The 20,145-nt window shown below is 35.7% G+C and overlaps 2 protein-coding genes across 2 annotated transcripts; one reads left to right on the top strand and one right to left on the bottom strand.

Moving 5' to 3' along the window:
- Positions 1–7,451, bottom strand: LOC145233896 (membrane progestin receptor gamma-B-like). The gene is made up of 9 exons (XM_080098665.1): positions 7,249–7,451; positions 3,581–3,824; positions 3,380–3,511; positions 2,842–2,987; positions 2,308–2,481; positions 1,741–1,903; positions 1,363–1,523; positions 793–916; positions 1–279 (listed from the first exon to the last, which is right to left on the bottom strand). Exons 2-9 carry the CDS (start codon positions 3,784–3,786, stop codon positions 129–131), a joined length of 1,257 nt encoding a protein of 418 aa, XP_079954791.1. The 5' UTR covers positions 3,787–3,824; positions 7,249–7,451; the 3' UTR covers positions 1–128.
- Positions 7,452–8,319: 868 nt separating this feature from the next.
- On the top strand, positions 8,320–19,901 carry LOC145233891 (fatty acyl-CoA reductase 1-like). The gene is made up of 13 exons (XM_080098658.1): positions 8,320–8,425; positions 8,655–8,843; positions 9,172–9,347; positions 9,561–9,655; positions 10,471–10,609; positions 11,522–11,645; positions 13,191–13,410; positions 13,784–13,933; positions 14,563–14,644; positions 14,923–15,012; positions 15,312–15,441; positions 15,980–16,107; positions 16,534–19,901. Exons 1-13 carry the CDS (start codon positions 8,405–8,407, stop codon positions 16,721–16,723), a joined length of 1,734 nt encoding a protein of 577 aa, XP_079954784.1. The 5' UTR covers positions 8,320–8,404; the 3' UTR covers positions 16,724–19,901.
- The last annotated feature ends 244 nt before the right edge of the window (positions 19,902–20,145 follow it).

The raw sequence follows: 20,145 nt of genomic DNA, 5'->3' as shown, positions 1-20,145 counted from the left end.
TTTTTCGAACATTGCAGTGTATATTATGATAAAAAATGTTGCTAAAATCTCTTGCACTATATAGGAAATGAAACGTACATAAAACATTGCTTAACTAAAACTCGATGACGTCATCACTTCATGACGTGTCATTTGATCTTTTTCGCCCTCCTGTGGTGAAGATCTTTACCGAGCATGCTTGAAAAGGTGCACACCAAGATTGCTGACACCACAACGTACATTGAGATCGGATAGAGAGAGTTCCAAGGAGAAACTGAAATATCCTCAGCGGCAAGATTGCTAAAAACGAGAGAACAGTCAATAGAAGAGTTTTAACCTGTATAGGACGTCAAAACGTCGGATAAAAATGCATTTGCCAGAAGAGCTCTATAAACTTGAAATGATGGCTGGCAGCAATAGCTTATATAACTTATAAGAGTTTTAGGCCACTTTATATAGAGTGAGTATTAGTTTGTTTGTTTTTTCCGGAATGTACGATTTGTAGGACAAAAACCGGCATGTTGTTGATGGACAAACACTTTTAAGTTAATCTTATTTTATCTTCCAATAAATTATATTTCTTAGCAATTGCAATACAGCAGGTGCTCTTGCAGTAGAATCAACGACAAATAAGGTTGAAAACCAAGTCTGCGTTTTAAATCTATGACCTACACCTATCACCTAGAAATTCAAACATATTTTTTTTATCTCTAAAACGAGAGAAAAGTTTAGAAACGTGGATTATCACTAGTTTGGCTGGCCCCTGAAAAATAGTTTGTGGGTTCGTATCCCGTCTTGTACAGGTTAACTTACTTTTCAACAATTTGTTGGTCAACTTCCCTCAGTACATTCTCCACAAGAAGATTTTGTGTGTAAAGTCCGAGTGCGATAAAGATGTGGAAGAATTGATGTGAGTGACCAACGATGTCAAACGACCCTGCAGAACAACATAGTGAAGATTGTGTAAAGCGGGAACTACTCCGTAAATTACTCCATATATCGTGTTTTGTAAAACGAAAAAAATTCTTCATTTTTATGATCAGTCAATATTACACATTTAACTTAATATGAAACGTCAGATTAAAAAATGAATTATGCCCAGTTGTGACATCGAACAGAATAGGAGGGACATGGCTTTTTAGCCTGTTAATTCCAACAAACCGGAATGTAGTAAGATATATCTCTCGTCACCAGCTGCACTGATGAGACCTTATAGGTAAAAACGTTGTGCACTGTCTGCAGGTTACCATTTATTGGCTCTATGCTTTTACAATGAGCACATTCGTGTACAATGTTAAAAAACATCTCTAAAAATAATGTTGGGGAATTGTTGCTGTCTTTACAAGCCTTGGAATTAATAAATTAACCTGAAATTCAACTGACCTGGATAATATTTCTCCGGAAAACGGGTTGTGGTGAAAAAGATGGAGAAAAAATACATTAGACAATGCACGGGAAATAACCAGTGGAAATCCCCCAAACCGACATTGCACATTATGGGTCCGCCAAAATCCGATGAGTTCTGCGTCAGACCGGTGAAATACCTACAAGAACGGAATTTTGTCCCCAAGTACATACAATTATAGGGTGTAAGTATATGTCATAATTTAATGCTTTGAAAAGTGATAAATAAGATTATTCAGGTTCCTCTCATTGGTAACAATTATAAAAAGGTAAAGAACCACTATTTTGAGCAACTATCAACAATGACGAAGCAACTGTGATGTCACCGAATTGTGACGTCACTTCTATATATATTACTTGACTACGCAGGGAAGGGAGGTGATGACGTAGCACAACCCGATCGGCAGGAATCTAAGAATGAGGTAGTAGGGACATTTCGGATGACGCGACCAACAACTTAAACCGTTTGTCACGTAACCAAGGAATGTGAAACCGACGACGAACTGAAGAGTGGAAAGATCTGCAGAAATAAGGAGAGTTTTGTAATGGAAAATACGCGTTCTTTGCTGGGAGGCGATTGTCAACTACAGTTATCAGGCGTACGGAATTTTCCGGACATGTCTGGAATTCGGGCGTAAAAATCTATGTCCGGAAATAATTTAAAAACACACTCTCAATGTCCGGAATTTTAACGTCAAGTAGCTTAAGATACAGTAATTGTCATGATTCTTTTCTTACAGGAAGTTTACGTTATAACAGTTGTCTGTGCTGATTTTTACGCAAGGTGCATCCAAACTCGCGTATTTATGCGAAACAACACTTTATCAAAAAGGACTGGAGGCTATTTGATAAAAAATCACGCGGAGTTAATTAACTTTCTCGGTCGAAACCCAAGCAGTCACAAACAAATGTAGGCAAACTTACTTGTGGCGAAGAAACAGCTTCTTGGACAAACATAGAGCTCGTATGCGATGACGTTGGTTAACCCGTACACCGATATCGCTCCGTAGTCGTAACACATGCAGAACTCCTGAGCGTGGCCGGATAAAGAGTTAAAGACATGAGCTAATGAGCTGACTATTAACACATAGCAGCATCCTGTAAAGCAAGTTGAAACGGTGTGTTAAGTGGAAATGCCTATTAATATATGAAAGCATCAATGAAATAAGAGATAAGTAAGCCACAAACTGGAGTACTGCTAGATGGCTACACTGGCCGGTACAGCAGATGTCTTGTCACCAGCTGCACTGATGAGATCTACGCTATTGGATGATTTAATGAAAACATTCCGTTACGTTTGTCTTTACAAGGGTGTCTTTTCAGCTCTGGTACAAAATTGTTGCCTTAGTAAAAGCGGACTCAATAATAAAGTAAGTTAATGAAAACAGTATAAAGATAAAATATATTGTACGTGATGAGCACAACAATCTTTCAAGGACCTTTTATCAAAAATCTTACCAAAGCAGTGAATCCAGAAGGGGTAGTATATGATGTTTGTTGGATCATCAAGCGATGTGAAAATACGGTAGGTTCTGTACAACATCATGAGGAAAGGGATAAAATGCGTCCAAATGTTGATTGCTTCGTTGGTCGGATAAAAAGCACTGAAAGCAAAATATAAACAGCTACAGTTAATAAAAAGTTGATGCACCAATCGAGTGCAAATCAAGTTGATTAAGGTTCTTTGAAACGTCAAGTTTTGATTGGCGCATGGGAAACTAAAGATCGTTTGGTGATCGGAATTTTTTTGATCCAGCAGATTCTACTTAATTCGCCAATTGTGCAATCCAAAACTTTGTATTCGGCAACGTTTTAACAAGCTATTTGCGGCTTGGTTATTATTTCATGAAAATTTAGTGCATTCTTAAAAACGAATACCGCTCATGCTTAAACACTCATTTATTGAAAAAGGCAATTCCTTTTAGTTACGTTAAAATTCCTTGCATTGGTTACAATAGGTCTACAAAATCTGAAGATCTATTCAAATAAATCCCACCTTTTTAAGCTGTACCACACAGAGCATGGGTTGGGACGGTATCCATGCCATATATGGATTTCCAACGTGTCACAGGGGGTTTCCCAAGATGGCGTGACGCCAAAAGATCGGAGCCAATCGCCGTATTTTCCACTGTCAGAAAAAAATACTTAAAAAATGCAAAAAAAAAGAAATAAGAAAAAAGAAATTCTTTTTGCTCACCCGTAAATGCGGTTTAATCTCTTTCCCAGTTCAGTTTTCGAATCAGGTTTAAGCGAATTAAGCGGGTGCTCGCATTCGTGAGGGCTCCAGCTAGTGGCCGTCTTTTCCATCTTCTTCTTGTCACCAGATGGCACCAGATAACTCCTGAGCGCATTCAAAATGCCGCTGTCCAAATATGACATCACAGAACTACCAACAGCGCTCATTATTACATCACAGATCTTTATTTAAAGTCCTGAAGATTCTGTAGAAAAAAGAATAAAAAGTTATTTGAAGTTTGCAAAGATTTTTGTTTCGTAACACAAAATATTCCATAACACTTCGGCTTAAGCCACAGTGTTAATGTGGAATGTGCGTTCTACGGAATTAAACTAAAATCTCAGGAGAAATAATTTAAATATGAAACCCGAAAGTAATCAGTCATCTGTTAATGTTGATGCTGATAAGCAGATTTATGCGCAAGTTTGAAGCCGGAAATCCCTTATTGTGTCATCACAATAAACAGACCACCACGTGGAAATGACGAAGTGATGATAATAACGTGTAGAAAGTAAAGAGGAAATCAAGTATAAGTAAAGACCTACACAAGCGTTACTGAGTTTTAACGCACATATACCCCAGCCCAAGAAGGCCAGGTTCAAAAGACTGTTGAGTGCACTTCACTTTACACTTTATTTCAACTCAATATGACGTAACATTTTCAATTGTGACAGAAACAAACTGAACTTTTCAGCTAGAAGGTCTTGGATATTAATTATCGTGTTTTATTGTGTTGCTGTGACTGTATACAGCTTGTTCTGTCAGATCTGTCAGGTGTCTTGTAGTCTCTTTACAGTCTGTTAAACAAAACTGGCACTTTTGCCTGTCCACATTTACCAAACTGCAATCCGACTGCATGAATTTACCTTTACATAATTTTACTAAACTTTCTTTCGTTCAATCAACATTCCATAGTTTCAACACGAAAAGATAAAGTAACGTTGCTTAGTAACAACCCAACATGTCAACATTGTAAACAAAAGAGTTGGACTTTAGAACTGAAATCTTAAACTTTCTTTACGATGCTTCACCTCACCTCGCCAAGTACGTCCCAAAGGTGCTCTACGTCACAATAAGGTAATTGTATCTCGATGAAATGTTTGTTACGCAACAATCTAATCACAGACACAAGAGACCACAAAGCATAGCTATTGAAAGTTTTCGTTTAGATGGCCCTAGTTTATTATTCTTCCGCACTTTTAACAGTGGGGTTATGGTTGCAGTAATTTCCTGTATTAAAACTGCGCACAACGTTTGCAGAGTGCCACTTAGAAAACTAGTGTACTGCGAACTGTCGTTACTGGACACAAACTAATTGCAAGGTTGTGCATTGCTTCACTAATGAACATAGCCCAGTAAAAACTAGATTTTATGCAAATTTAATAGACATTTTGTTTTTGTCCAACAACTCTACGTGCACGTGTTTGTACATTACTGAATGAATAACCTAATAAATATGAAATGTTATGCAATAATCGGAAGCACTGCACACTAGCGAGTAGCGACACACTACAGCAGAACTACACCAACTCAAAAAGTAGGTAAGAACGGCAAGAACTTACACACATTTGTACTGCAAACGTTTAAGAACCGCTGTTACCATCATAAGTGCGTTGTTTTGAATAAATTTTCGTCAGCTATGATGAAGTTATTTTGTCGCTGTTTTGATGTTTATCAAAACATTGCGTCTGTTCTACGTTTCTTAAAATGTTGCTGTAAGACCCTATACCTCATATGCAACTACAAAAAGATCTTATAAAAAGCCTATAACGCAGCGAAGTTGTAACTGCAGCGCGTTCAGACTACATTATTCATTTGTGCTTTGTTCAAAACGTTTTTGCGGCTGCACAAAGTGAACTCGACTCGACACCGTGCTTCACTTCTGCTTGATCTAAACGTTAGACTGGCATACAACCTGTGTAATGGAGCGGAACGGATGGCCCGAAGGTCTCGAATTAAAACCTTTTTCCACAGCAGTTTGAGTGTGCGTTAAAATATTCATTAGCCAATGTTTTTCGCCGTTTATCTATTGCACCTGTGCTGAGATGTTCGTGTTGTTATGAAAACTTGTAACTTGAACGCCTAAAGCGGGTTTCCTAACGAGCTTCGTGCAGTCAACCATATCGCTTGTTACATGCACGACTTTGCAAGCGAAAAGCGGGTTTCCTAACGAGCTTCGTGCAGTCAACCATATCGCTTGTTACATGCACGACTTTGCAAGTTTAAAGCGGGTTTCCTAACGAGCTTCGTGCAGTCAACCATATCGCTTGTTACATGCACGACTTTGCAAACTAAAAGCGGGTTTCATAACGAGCTTCGTGCAGTCAACCATATCGCTTGTTACATGCACGACTTTGCAAACTAAAAGCGGGTTTCCTAACGAGCTTCGTGCAGTCAACCATATCGCTTGTTACATGCACGACTTTGCAAACTAAAAGCGGGTTTCATAACAAGCTTCGTGCAGTCAACCATAGCGCTTGTTACATGCACGATTTTGCAAGCTTAAAGCGGATTTCCTAACGAGCTTCGTGCAGTCAACCATATCGCTTGTTACATGCACGACTTTGCAAGCTTCAAGCGGGTTTCATAACGAGCTTCGTGCAGTCAACCGTAGTGACTAAGTTCTTGTACCGACTTGTTTTCAAAACACAACTTGCGTAAGAAGCGTTTCGCGCGCTCGGCAGCAAAACACAAAACTTCATGACAATTTTTTTCACTGTGTTTTATGACGTAACAGCTACCGGAAGCGAGCACAATGCACAACAAACAACACGTTCGAAATATGATCAAGTGAAACAGTTCTCCACACTCAAGCAATTCACGTTTTCCACTTTCCGCAATTGCGATGCACAGATTGGGTCGTTCGAGCACATTTCATTGTGTGATGACCGGATCCAAATAAGGCGCGTTACGTAAACGTTTAATGCGGGTTCCCGAGCACGCTTTGAGCAAATACTTCGTCACTCCGTCAGTTTGTAAGCTTTAATTAGTCTTTTTGAAAAATGAAACGCTTTCAAATCAGTTCAGAAGCCTGATTTATGCTGTTATAGGTAAAAACAAATACATTTGGTCTCACACTGCTGGGTTAAACCGATATGCACACATTCTCCCAGCAGATAGATTCCATTTCCTTCCTATATATTATCACCGAAATCCGATCTACTGATGGAAACAACCTTCTCTGCCGCCTGCAGTTCTACTAAGCTGCTCGTTCAAGCTGTTAACCATATAACAGATACATGCAAAGAGCTTTAAGCGGGTTTCCCAACGAGCTTTGTATAGCTAACCAGAACGGTACACAGGACATAGTATATCCTACAACACGAGAGCTTAAATCAGAATGCGCCATATGCATTTTAACCAAACTAGCAATTTCAATCGGCCGCGGGGCAAAACGCAAATGACAACTGCACGCCATGTGTTGTAGTGTCGCTTGCCAAAAACGTTTTGCACGTTTCTAACAGAACTTGCACGATTTAAACCGGCAAGTTATTACAAGGTGTGTTTATAAAACCCATTCGAAAAACATCCCATGCTTGTAAGGTTCAACATTTTTACAATTTCTGATACTTCTACTGTTTTTGAAGTAGGTGACTGCACGAAGAGGTTAAGCATGCTCAATTTATTACCTGTCCATCCTCACTCTTGATGTCGTGATCTGAGCTAATATACAAGTCATAATAACCAACTCCGTGCAAGAACTGTCTGTGGTGTCAAATTTTGTTGCACAGCCATCTGCTTACTTCCTGTACTTCTCTATAGATCCAACACCACCTGTTATGCTGCTACTCGGACGTTGTGCTGAATGTGGATGGAAGTTTAACATGAAACCGGGCTACAACCTGTGGTACACAATTATTAAAACAAGCGGATGTTTTAACAACACTCCCAACCGTATGATGTTTGTGGACGCGTTTGTTTACACAAAAATGTTTACATGACTAATGTTTGCACCATGAATGTTTACGTTAACTTGCGCGCAGCACTTTCTTTAATACAAACGTTATGTTACAATTTTTGGAACATACTTCTGTTTGTTAAAATGTGTGCTAATCAAATACAGTTTAAAATCAGATGAATCTTCAAACTGAACAAAATAGTTTCGATATAAAATTGCCATGCGACCAAAATTGTTTTTTTTTTCAATGCTATTTATTTCTGCTATATATTTTGCACAAAAACAACAATATTTTGGCAAAAAATAATTTATTATGCTGCAAATTTATTAAAATAATAAGCATTCATTGGAATTTCGGAAGAAATGAAAGTCGTCAATGCACCCCATCATAGAAACAATAAAGTTCCCGGCATTTCTGTAGTGTCGCGGATTAAAAGTTAAAGGTGGTGTGATTTTATTTTTGCCCGTTGTTATTTGTTTAAGTGACATTTGGAAATATGTTAGATGTTAGATAGTTGCCCTGAGATGCACTCTGTAAAAATGTCATTGGTAAACTGGCTTAAGAATAGGCCTTATATCTAACCAACAAGGTTTAATAAAAAAATGAAAGTAAATATTGCACGTGTGAAGAAGTTGCTGTAGGTAGTGGAATATCGTAAATGTTCGGAATATAATTAAAAACTTACCATAGATCTATTCTGCCAGAAAGGAAAGATCAATCAATAAAGATTTGTTTGTTAACCGGCACATGTTCATTGTAATTGTTTTATGACGTTTTTCTCACTTGATGTGCATTTTAACTAAACTTTTATTTTGGTGTAGGTTTTGGAACTTCAATGTATTTTACATAGAATTTACTGAAATATTGAACATATTGGTCTTTCAACATGTCTGAAAGTTTTCAAAATGTAGGAAAATATTGTTTGTTTGTGTTTCAAGTTTTCTTTTTACTTTCATTAATAGTTTTTGTTTGTTTGTTTTTCTCTTGCAAATAAACTCTTTCATCTGCCAACCAAGTGCTTTGGCAGAATTTTTGTTTCAATAATGTAAAAAGAACATTTTTTGTCTGGCCGGCATCTTGTTTCGTAATGATTATTTTACATATTAAATGCTAACAGCCAACATTTTTTTTGGTAGAGGCCAACAATTCCCGAATACTTTGATGGGAAAACAATTGCAATCACCGGTGGTACGGGATTTATTGGACATTGTTTGGTGGAAAAATTGTTGCGATCTTGTCCGGATGTCAAGAAAATTTATTTGTTGATTCGAAGAAAGAAGGATTTATCTTCTGAGGATCGACTTAAGAAACTGACTGATCTTATTGTAAGAATTTCTCTGCACCATTTCACAACTCTTCAAACTTAAAGTTTTATATTATGCAGATTTTCATAGCAGACATTTTTAGAGATTTACCAAACCATTAATATTAATATACGCAAAGAATGGCAACTTATACAATGATTTTGCTTCTTATTTTTTAATGAATAAAAAATCTAATGCCTGTCAACAAATATTATTAATTTCCTGATTATGAAACAAGCTTGTCTTTTGCTATTTTGTCATTGTGTTGGTGTTAAATATTAAACTACTCTTAAACAGGATTTAAGAGTTTTATTTACATTTCTAAACAGTTTTGTCAACAATTTTTAAGGTATTTGACAAGTTACGTGAGGAACAACCAAATTTTTTGTCTAAACTTGAAGCAATCCCGTGCGACCTTGAACAACCAGGATTTGACATTTGCGACGATGATATGAATAAAATACTGGACACTGTGCAGATTTTTATTCATTGTGCTGCAACTTTGAGATTCAACGAACATCTCAGGTGATCCCAAAAATTGTTTACACTATTTACCACCTTGGATGTCAAATTTAATTTTAAGATTTTATCAGCAATGTGTGTAGTGTCAAAATTATTTGTTTTTCAGTATTAAAATTGTCTAGTTTATAGAGCTCTTCCAGCAAATAGAAGCTCTATGAACTTGAAATTATTCCTGTAAATGGCATACATATTAAAATTGTCTGTTTTCCTTTTCAGGTTGTCATATCAAGTTAATACAGGTGCAGTTCGAGCAGTTTTGCAAATTTGCAGAAAAATAAAAAGTCTAGAAGCCCTTGTTCATATTTCAACAGGTAATGTTTCATTCCACTGGTATCTTTCTTTTTACTACAATCTTTGGTTGTTGGTTAGATACTATTATTAAAAAACTTTTGCTTGACAAAGAAGTATAAATTAAGTATTTTACTGTATTAAAAAAGAATGAATTCCATAAACAAATAAAGAACATAAGTTTTAATATGAGTTTTTGGAACTAAATAGTCTCCATATGTACAGTTTCATGAACATGATTAAACCTTGTGGCCCCATTTTTCATATCTCATGTTTACAAATGTTTGCTCTCTTAAATTTTGGTTCTAACTGAAACACTATTTAAGCTGTATATAAGATATTGCTGCCAGGCATAGTATCAAGTTTAAAGAGCTCTTCTGGCAAATGTGGTTTGATTTTCAGCTGGTTCCATAAAGTATTTCTCGTTTATGATTAACAATTCTTTGCTCAAGTGAAAGATATGCCACAATACAATATATTCGTAACTAACAATTCTTTACTTATGTCAGTGGTTCCCAACCTATGGGTCGTGACCCCAACTGGGGTCGCCTGACAATTTGGGTTCTTGGTTTGCCTAAGGCACGGTTCCCAACTTGTTTTAGCCCATGGAGCCTAGCCCTAATAAAATAAACTCATGGACCACCTTACTGTTGAGAAAAAAATACAGTCAGTTTTAATTTAGAACCTACTAATTTTGTCCTTTGTGGTCACCGCAACTTGCAAATGTTATCAAGGGGTCACTGCACTAGAAAGGTTGGGAACAGCTGACTTAAGTGAAAGCAATACCACAGTAGAATATATGCATAACAAACCAATGATTGCATGTTGGTGTTCATAGCTTACTCCTACTGCAACCAAACTGAAATCAATGAGGAAGTTTATAAAACTGGGTGGGATTTTGACAAACTTCACGATTCCATGCAATGGATGACAGATGACATGATAACCAAACTGACCCCTGATATTCTGAAAGACAGGTATAGTTTTATACTGGTATAAATTTGGCTGGGACTGATATCAAACAAACACTGTACTTACACAACAAAAATTTTCTTTTGTTGGTTGGAAAATCACCCACATCAAAATTTGTGCCATTATTTTTACTGTTTACCTTTTAACTTTTGCACAGTAAACAGTCTTTGGCTGCTAGGTTCTTTTGTTAAAGGAAATTCATTAATTATTTGTGTCAAGGAAAACATAGCTTCATTATTTCCTGAATGTATGATGCTTATTTCCTGAACGGACAATAATGTCTTTACAAGAAAACTAATCTGAGTAATTTTTAAACAAAAAAAATGTCGTTTCACATACAATTTTAATCGTGGTAAATTGTTGTGGGAATCATTCCCTGTTCTCTTGCCATTCTTGCAACGATTTCTACCTTTTAATATATGTATATCACAAATTTGAAAATATTTGTTTCCAGGTTAAAATCTGTTGACAGTCTTATAAAGAAACAAATTAATTTCTTTAAAAAGCATCTTCAGTGTCTATAGAGAGCAATAAAAGGGATTAAAATTAGAAATAGAAAATACATTTATGATTGATTTTGTGTTTTGGTCTGAATAAGAATAAATATGTATATGACAGGACGAAAAGTTTTTAGTGCAGACTAATTAAAAGCATTTTAAATTAGTTCAAAGACAATAATCTTTGTCAATCTTTAAAAGTTTATATCTTTCTTTTCTAAACAACTCGCCTTTTCGGAACACTATATATGGAACTGTTCATAAGTTTAATGGTGAAAATAATAGCCTTCATATCACTGATGATGCTATGAGTATTTGCCCAAACAGTTGAAATATAAAGCATGTCACTTTTTACGTCTAATTGGCCCTGTTCTTTTCACCATTAATTCATGTCTTTTTCTTTTTTAAAAATACTTGCAGACCCAACACTTACACACTGACGAAAGCTTTCGGTGAAGAAGTTATTGTAAATGAAGGAAAGGGACTTCCCCTCTGTATAGTTCGTCCAAGTATCGTTGGAGCAACTTACCACGACCCTATACCTGTGAGTTGAACTCCAACACTTCTATATTTATCTTTTATTATTATACATTGAGAAATTTTTAACTTTTAGTTATCCAGCTTCTGTTTTTGTTGTAGATATCATTGTGCTAAGACAGGGGGTGGCAACCTGCGGGCCAAATGCGGCCCTTGATTAAACTTTTAAATATTTTATTCACTGTTCGATCATGCCTTTCTTCAATCAATTTGACAATTACATCACAAGGCATATCAAATCCAAGTTTCAATTAAACAAGTTTCGTAGAAATCTTATGTAGATTGTCTGATATAAAATGAACACATTTAATTCCCACTCTAAGCAACCACTATCACTACAAGCGCGAAGCTTGGAGCGCGCAGAGATGCTTGGATTTCAAATGTACTGGCAAAAGATTTAAAGTTTATGTATTTTTGAGCAAGTTAATGCACCCGATGCTAGTTTTCTGCGACTTGCAATATGCGTGTAAAATCAAATGCAAATTTTGCTTGTAGTTAAGCATATTTGGTAAGTAACGAAGTAAAATCACCTTTTGTTATATAAAGGTGCAGCCTGCGATCTAATGGCAATATGATTTGGCCCCACAGTAACAAAGGTTGCACTTTTTTTCTGACAACTTTCCTAGTTTAATGCTCTTGTATCAGGAATTAGACGTGGCCTAGAACATCAGTTACCATGACCACAATTTTGGTAAAACCAGCCAAAACCTGTCTTAGTTATTTTGTTCAATTCAAAGCAAACAATTTCTACTACCATATGTTTATTGTTGATGGTGTTTTTCTTTCATAAAAATACTCTGAATCATTATGGCAGATTTTTATGTCAAGCAATGCTGTTGTTTACAGATTGGTTGTTTACATTTATATGTGCTTTTAACTAGTGATGGGACGATACCAGATTTTGAAGCGAGTACCGATACCGAGTACGAGTACCACATGTATATACCTTTGATACCGAGTACGATTACCGAGTACTTAAGTGTAGTGTTGTACTTAGTTGTATATCACTAGCTAATTTATCTGCCATGCTCGGGGTAAAGGCGTGCGCACACACATGCCGAAAAATGTAATCACCACGTGATAGCGAAAAAGACGTACATAAACTGGCGGGACTTTTTTCCAATTTTGTGCTGTCCGAAGCAAATATTGGCGTAAAGTTGCCCGTATTCTTATGTTGTTAACCGGCCTTCGGTACTCGCACGTTGGTATCGAAAACTGAGACAAAATATTTCGATACCGAGTACGAGTATCGATACCACTGAAATCGTTCGATACCATCGATATCGGGTACCGGGTACTCGTCCCATCACTACTTTTAACAAACTTGTTTATTAACAAAGTTAAAACCAAGAGCACATTGTAATTTCGCTTCTGATTTTTTTTTTGGGGTGTTCTCCATTTTTTTTTCTCAACCCATACACTTTCATCATGAAATATTGAAAAAATTTCAGCATAAAATTAAAAGTATATATATTACAGCACTTTTAGTGGTTATTCTGTTAGCCTCAAATTAGTGAATGGTGTTTAAATGGTCACAATATTTACCTTTTAGGGCTGGTGTACCAACTACAATGGTTCTACTGGATTGCTGATTGCATACGGGAAAGGTCTTCTACGTTCACTGATGGTTGACATCACAAAGAGTCTCGATATTATTCCGTCAGACTTTGTTGTAAGCGGAATCATCGCTGCAGCGTGGAAAACCGGGCTAACGAGGAGACAAGAAGCTGTTTGTGAAATATCTCCACTTATTTCAAGATCCCCTGTGCTAAGTATGACAAATTAGTTAAGGAATAAACACTAGGTTTCATTTTTTGGTTTAAGACAGGAAAAATGTTTTCACTAAAAACCTAATGTTTGAATTATAAGTGTTAATATTCAAGTCCCCTACTAAGTTACTTGACACCTTGCCATTAGTGTAGGGCAGGGGTCGGCAACCCCTGGAATGTGTGTCAAGGTTGGCATGCGAGGTGGTATTTCATGGCACGCCAACCGATTTGCGTGTTTACATTAAAGTAACAATTTGACCTTTATATAGTTTTTCATCCTATTGTCTTAAAATTCAGCCTTACATGCACAAAACACTCTGCTTTCTCTTTATTATTGATATCTGCTGGCACAAAGCAAACTGAACATATTTTCCAGAGCGATCATGCCCAAGTTGTGACAAAGAACTTCAAAGTTTGGGGAAAGTCGACATGATCGAGAGTGAGGAAGTGATGCTACGACGTAAAACTCTGCCCATCTACCACCTAGTGGCAGGAAGCACAAACCCTGTGACTCTCGCACAATGGCGTAAGTTGATACGACACATTTGTGGGGTTGAGTAAAGTTACAAAAGAAAACGTTTTTGTGTTGAATGTTGTTGTTACTTTAGCAAGGTGTTGTAGTTTGTAATCTATTTTTGTTGTCATGAAGCAAGGTGTTGTTTGTATTTCATCTTTAGTTCAGTAGTGGGATTCAAATTTTTTGTCAGCAGGTTCTATCACAAAAGTCATATTTGTCAGCTGGTTCTGTTACAAAAAGTCCATTGACAGTAACCAGTAATGCTAACCGGTTCGCTGATCTCATAAAATTTCGTGAGCTGGTTTTATAGAATCGGTGCGAACCGGCTGAATCCCACCCTTGGTTTAGTTATCATAAAACATTTTTCAAATATTTCAGTAATTCTGATAATGAGTTGTAAAACACACTTGAACAATAATATGACTATGTGTCATGTTGTTTCCGTAACAATTCGCTCTCAGTAATCTATTTTAAATTGCATCTTTCAATTTAAAATTTAAAAATAGTATTGTCAAAATATAACCAAAATAATTTGATCCTAAAAACAGTACACACAGATCTGTTTATCAGTCTAATGACTAATTTTGATCCATTTAATTTAAGCTCTACACCTCATGTACTATTTTATTTTTTCCCAGATGTTGTTATGAGAAGAACATTTACGGATTATCCACTTGATTACGCTTTTCACTTTCCTGCCCTCAGATTAACAACCAACAAGTAAGTGGAAAACATGGACTGTTCTGTGTAGAAAAAACTGACAACTGATTAAATCCCACATAATTTTAACCGGCCTCATCTGTTAAATCCTATGCATTGCACATTATCTGTAATATCAATGTGAATGTAATATTCGGTTTATTGGAGTACAGTTGCATTTTTTAAAATGCTCATGCCATTCTCAGTGATAGAAGGGTTGCATCAGTTACACCCGTTTATAAACAGTTTTTGGGTATGTGACAAATAATCAAGTTTTGATAAATATTTTTTCCCTGCAGACATGTATATTGGGTGTTGTCATTCTTACGGGAATATATTCCAGCTTATGTGTTTGATGCAAGCCTCATTTTGCTCGGACGAAAACCAAAGTAGGTGCATTCTATGTATCTCATTAAATTGACTTTAACCTTATATTAAGAACATACAAATGATTTAAGTGATTTGTAAAATATAGCAAAATACTTTGTCTCAGTTTTTGATACCAAGACCATTAAAGGCTTACAGAATGCTGATAACTACTGCCAATTGTCGCTTGTTGTCTCATCACTACATGATTCTCATTAATCTTATGTCCAATTTGCCCAAGCTGTGAAATTATCCACAAGTTTTAACAAGTAACTGACAACACACAGTAAGTTTTCAGAAAAACTCTTTGATATATAACCAGATTACTCCGACTCACGCAACGCATCAGCGACATGGTGGGAGTTTTACAATTCTTTCTCATGAACGAGTGGAGATGGGAAGGCACAAGTGTTGCTAAGTTACAAGCTGAAATGACAAAAGAAGATAAAAAGGTGCAAGTTAATTTTGTGGTACATACCATAACCCTTTTGTATCATAACATCAAACTTGTGGCCTATGCCGGTGGTTCTTAAACCTTTTTTTGTTGCGACGCCTCTGGAAAAGTTTTCTGGACTTGCGACTTACAAGCAAATAAAAGTTAATGAGGAAACTTAATATTAAAGTTGGGTTTATTGATACAACAACAAAAAGCCACGAAACACAACTATTTTGCGATGCCCTTGAAAAATTGAAACGGCGCACCAGGGCGTCGCGCGCACAGTTTGAGAACTACGGGCCTGTGCCTTGCTGTATATGGGAATGCTTGGGAGATCGGCTGATTCAGTATAATGCCTTCAATAGGCCTGGCATTTTACTATATGAGTGTGTTCAGGTTTCTGGTGTGCATAAACACTTTAGGGCTCATCCCAGTTATGAATGTATATTTATCTTTAGTAGCCAAAGTTGTGTGTAGATGTTATAAATGAGTTGTTTGTCTATCTGTTATCCATATTGCAGCTTGGCATTAAGACTACAAACCATTTTTTTCAGCGTTTTAATTTTGACGCTCGTACAATTGACTGGTTACAATACATGCAACATTATGGACGTGGTGCAAAGAAATATTTAATGAAGGAAACATTGCAGGGCTACCCAGCTGCGAGGAGACACTTGCAAAGGTGAAAAAAAATCTTCTTTTGAAATTTTGTTCTTTTAATCAGATTGAGGTCACTGGGAAAAGAGGCCAAACATATCATCTGTTAAATTGTTTGAATATTCACGTGTCTTATTTCCCAAGCCTTTTATAAAATAAAATAAAAATTTCTTACGTAATGAGGGGTGGTGGATTGGGTTTGAGAAATTTGTCTGTTTTTAAAAGCTTGTTTTTTGAATCTTTAAAACATACAAGTAGCCTATGTGTTAGTGAGATAAAATCTGGTATACTGTGCTTTTGTAACAAAATTTGTAAATACTTGCCGGAAATGGCTGATGCATTGATTAAATGTTAAAATTGTGGAGTAAATTAATTTCTACTTTTATGCTTTAACTACAAGAATAATAATCAACTAAAAATGAATTTTCACTAATAAAATGACCTTTTGCAGGTTGAGAATCCTGGGCTATTTCATGCAGTGCGCTTTATTTTTGATCACATGGCGCCTTTTAGTGTCCAAAACTGGTTTCGCAAAAAATCTGTGGCACCTCTTTATGTCGCTGTGGTTCAAATTTCTGGGTTTTTTCCAAATTTCCAGCACAATGCATGGATCGAGCTTTTTTTCACGAATTCTTTCGTAAGATTTTCACTATTTTGGTGTTTTTAATTAAATTTTAGGGTTTTTGTAATTTGCTTGTGTACATTGTTCCATGGGGCGACTACCGTGTATAGCCTGTGCAACGCACAAATGTTATTCTATGATTTTGCCTTTTCTCTACCATATTAGCCAATATAGTCTTCACAAAGTGAAACACATGTAAGAGTATGAGAACGAATACTTTGCTATGATTACATGTCGTATATATCATTCATTTTTGCGTTGTCTGTTTCTTCAGTGAGGTACAATCATTAAGTTTTACCTGCTTTTTGTCCAACAGATTTTTTTTACTGGACCGAAACACAAGTTGTTGTTGTTTTTTTGCTTTTTGTGTTAAAAACTACACAATTGGCCTAAACCCAATGTTCCAGAGTAGCAAGAAATGTTTTTCATACAAACATGCACTTAAATAAATTAACACAGAGATTTTGATAAACATACACATTTTCCTGTACAACATAAAATTACTGAACTTCAGTCATTTATTTGTGTTTAAACTTTCTTTCTATTAAGTTAAATGATTCAGAACTGATACAACGTTGTAGAAGAAGGTTTTGGTAGAGTTTGTTATTTGTTTCATTGTCACACAATAGACACTTGTCAGCTGACTATCGCCATTGTGTTGTCACAATATGTCTGTTATTTGTCTAAGAACGGCTTGATTGTTTCTCACCAGACTTTTTTTATGACCCCTGAACATTAGAGGCTTGTGATTTTTGTCATTCAACCGGCGAACTGCAGGAAGTTGCTGCTATTCAGTGATTAATTAGAGTCCACTTCATCACTGGTATTACTTGGTAAAAAAATTCAGCGAGAATTGTTGAATTATAGCTAGATGTAAGTTTATGTATTGGTTTCAGCAACTTTTTGTAGTTATGTACATGCTTGTGTGATAGAAAATAAGTAGATTTCTGCATTTTTTTTAAAGTCATTAATTTTGTTGAAGGTTTGAAACAATACGTACATAGGCAAATAATTGTTTTTCGGAGGTTGAGTTTATTGTAAAAACAAGGAAAGTTAGTCAATGTACAAGTCTCCTATGTTGTCTGTTAACGAGCAGAAGTGTCAAACATCTTAAGTTCCACGCGCTTTTTATTTCCTTCTGGCAAATATTTGCTGTGAGTAGGAACTAGTGAGCTGTTTGAAATTCACCTAACAATAGTCTGTACTACTTGCTTTGTTGCGGGCATTTTTTGAATTTTGGAGTGTGTTTATGTTTTGCCATCTTGAAATTACTGCTTACAAATAATTGTTGTGCTGACCAGCTCTGTTTATCTGTTAGTTTAAATGTTTTGTGGATATTATTTTTTGAGTAAATTGATATCGACTTAATTTCCTGGGTTATGTTTCACTTCCAGGTTTCCTAGAAATTTTGGGCCAATTTATTTGTGGTAATCTATCGTTACTGTTGTTATAAATTAACATTACATTGTTAAACAACTGGCCAGTCAACTGAAGTACATTGTAACATAATGATTTGTTTTTGTAATGAGGTGTTACAAGCAACTTATGGTTTATAAGTGGGATGTACAGAGGCTGCAACAAGGTGTAGGAAGGCTTGTTATGTTCCAGATTGGTTAATATATTTAGCAGATGCTGGAAGTGGGTGTTTTATTTGTGTAACATGTTTTTCTGCAAGATTGTTGACATCATAAATAAAACTTTATGTCAGGGCATGCAACATAGATTTGTGACAACGTAAATACCGTTGCTTTGGAATGATGGGAAGATGGATTTGTATGACTTCCTGCTTTATCGCTAACCTGTTGTGGCCCATATGTCGCACCAAGAACTGCTCCATTTCACCTACAGCATAGCTTAGGTCATCAAAATGAATTTCACACGGTTTAGCAACAGTATCTGATAATATGTTTTGATATAAAAATGCAGGATTTCATATGGTTTCAACTGGTTGTGTGAAAGTGTGTTGTTTAGGTAGCTTCAGTTTGTAATCATTTTGAAAGGTTGTCAGTTAGTGTAGTTCAAATCTACTTTGGTGTAAAAGCGGTGGCTAAATGTTTCTCTTGTATAGTTATTTGTTATCGTACTTTGATTTGGGTTTGAGTTGAGTTGGCTTTGTTGTCTTTTCCTCTGCCCTAGTCAACAGTTTGTGGACATTTTTTAGAAGTTGTACTGAAGGCCATGATAAATGTACTGGCTTATTTAGTAATTAGAAACTGATTTTTTTTTGGGGACCAAAACCTGGTTTGAGTTTTATTAGCCATGTTGTCTTAAAGTAGCAAGAAAAGTTGCATACACAGTTTCATCAATACAACATTAAAAAATGTAAAATCATAGCTGTAGCATTTTGTTGAGAAAATTATCCAGTTTATTGCAGAATCCCTATAATAGCACAAAACATCGTGTCAAATTGGTGTTGTGCTTAACTGGATTTATATATTTTTTGAAAAACTATTTCTTTCTACAAAAATCTTGTTTTGATCTTCATGTTTGTTGGTTTTTCACAAAATTGTGAAGTTAATTAACTGTAATAGGTATTATTTGATCTAGAATTTTAATATAATTTCTTCAACTCATATATATATATAGGCCAGTATATTTATTCCAGAAATAACAAACAGTTCTGTATGTAGTGTTAATTGAATTGCTTCTTAAAAATGATGTCTTTGTTGCTTCAAAAGCTTTGTTGATTTGCACAAAACATTTTAGGTGTAGATTTTGTTTCTCCAGTTAAATGCAGTTTTCTGCTGAGGTGTTAGACAAAAACTTTAGTCAAGAAATCTAATCTGTTTGCACAAAATATTTTGTAGATTTTATCAAATTCCCTTGTTAGTGAAGTTCAATTTTTACATGCAAATTTTGGTCCCACATTTAAACAAGAATGACAAATCTTATGACCAAACAAACACTTATTGTTTTTGTAATATGCAAATTAATTTTTCGTGAATGCTGCCAATTTTTTCATGTGAAAGCTTTTGCAGTAACAGGTCTAGGTTGTTTGTTGGCTTACTTATAGTTGAAACCACCTTTCAAATTTAAACAAGCCTTTCACAATTATGAATATTATTTGTGCTTTATTGAGTTGAATTGTTGCAATTTCAACACAAAGTTCTTTCGCTGTTTGTCTTTGTACATAAATAGTCGCCTGCTATATTTTGCGTGGCTTAATCTGTGCATTAAAATACAATTCATTTATCATATTTGCTTTGTGCTTATTTCATTCATAAATATTTACAGAATGCATAAATAAATGAAAGAGTGTAAAAATTTACTGCTTTGTCTTTTCACTTTGAGCTTTAAATTCATTAACCTTTAACAAAAACATTTCACTGCCAAGTCAACCACCTTTTCACCACTAGGTGCCACCAGGTTTCACCACTGATATATTGTAGTTTGTTCAACAAAGACTTTTTGTCCTAAGACTTTTGAGTTGCTCTTATTGTA

Source organism: Phallusia mammillata, chromosome 6, assembly GCF_965637545.1.
Source record: "Phallusia mammillata chromosome 6, kaPhaMamm4.hap1.1, whole genome shotgun sequence".
Lineage (NCBI taxonomy): Eukaryota > Metazoa > Chordata > Ascidiacea > Phlebobranchia > Ascidiidae > Phallusia > Phallusia mammillata.
The sequence above is the reverse complement of the archived record's forward strand: the minus strand, read 5'-3'. Positions and strand labels throughout refer to the sequence as shown.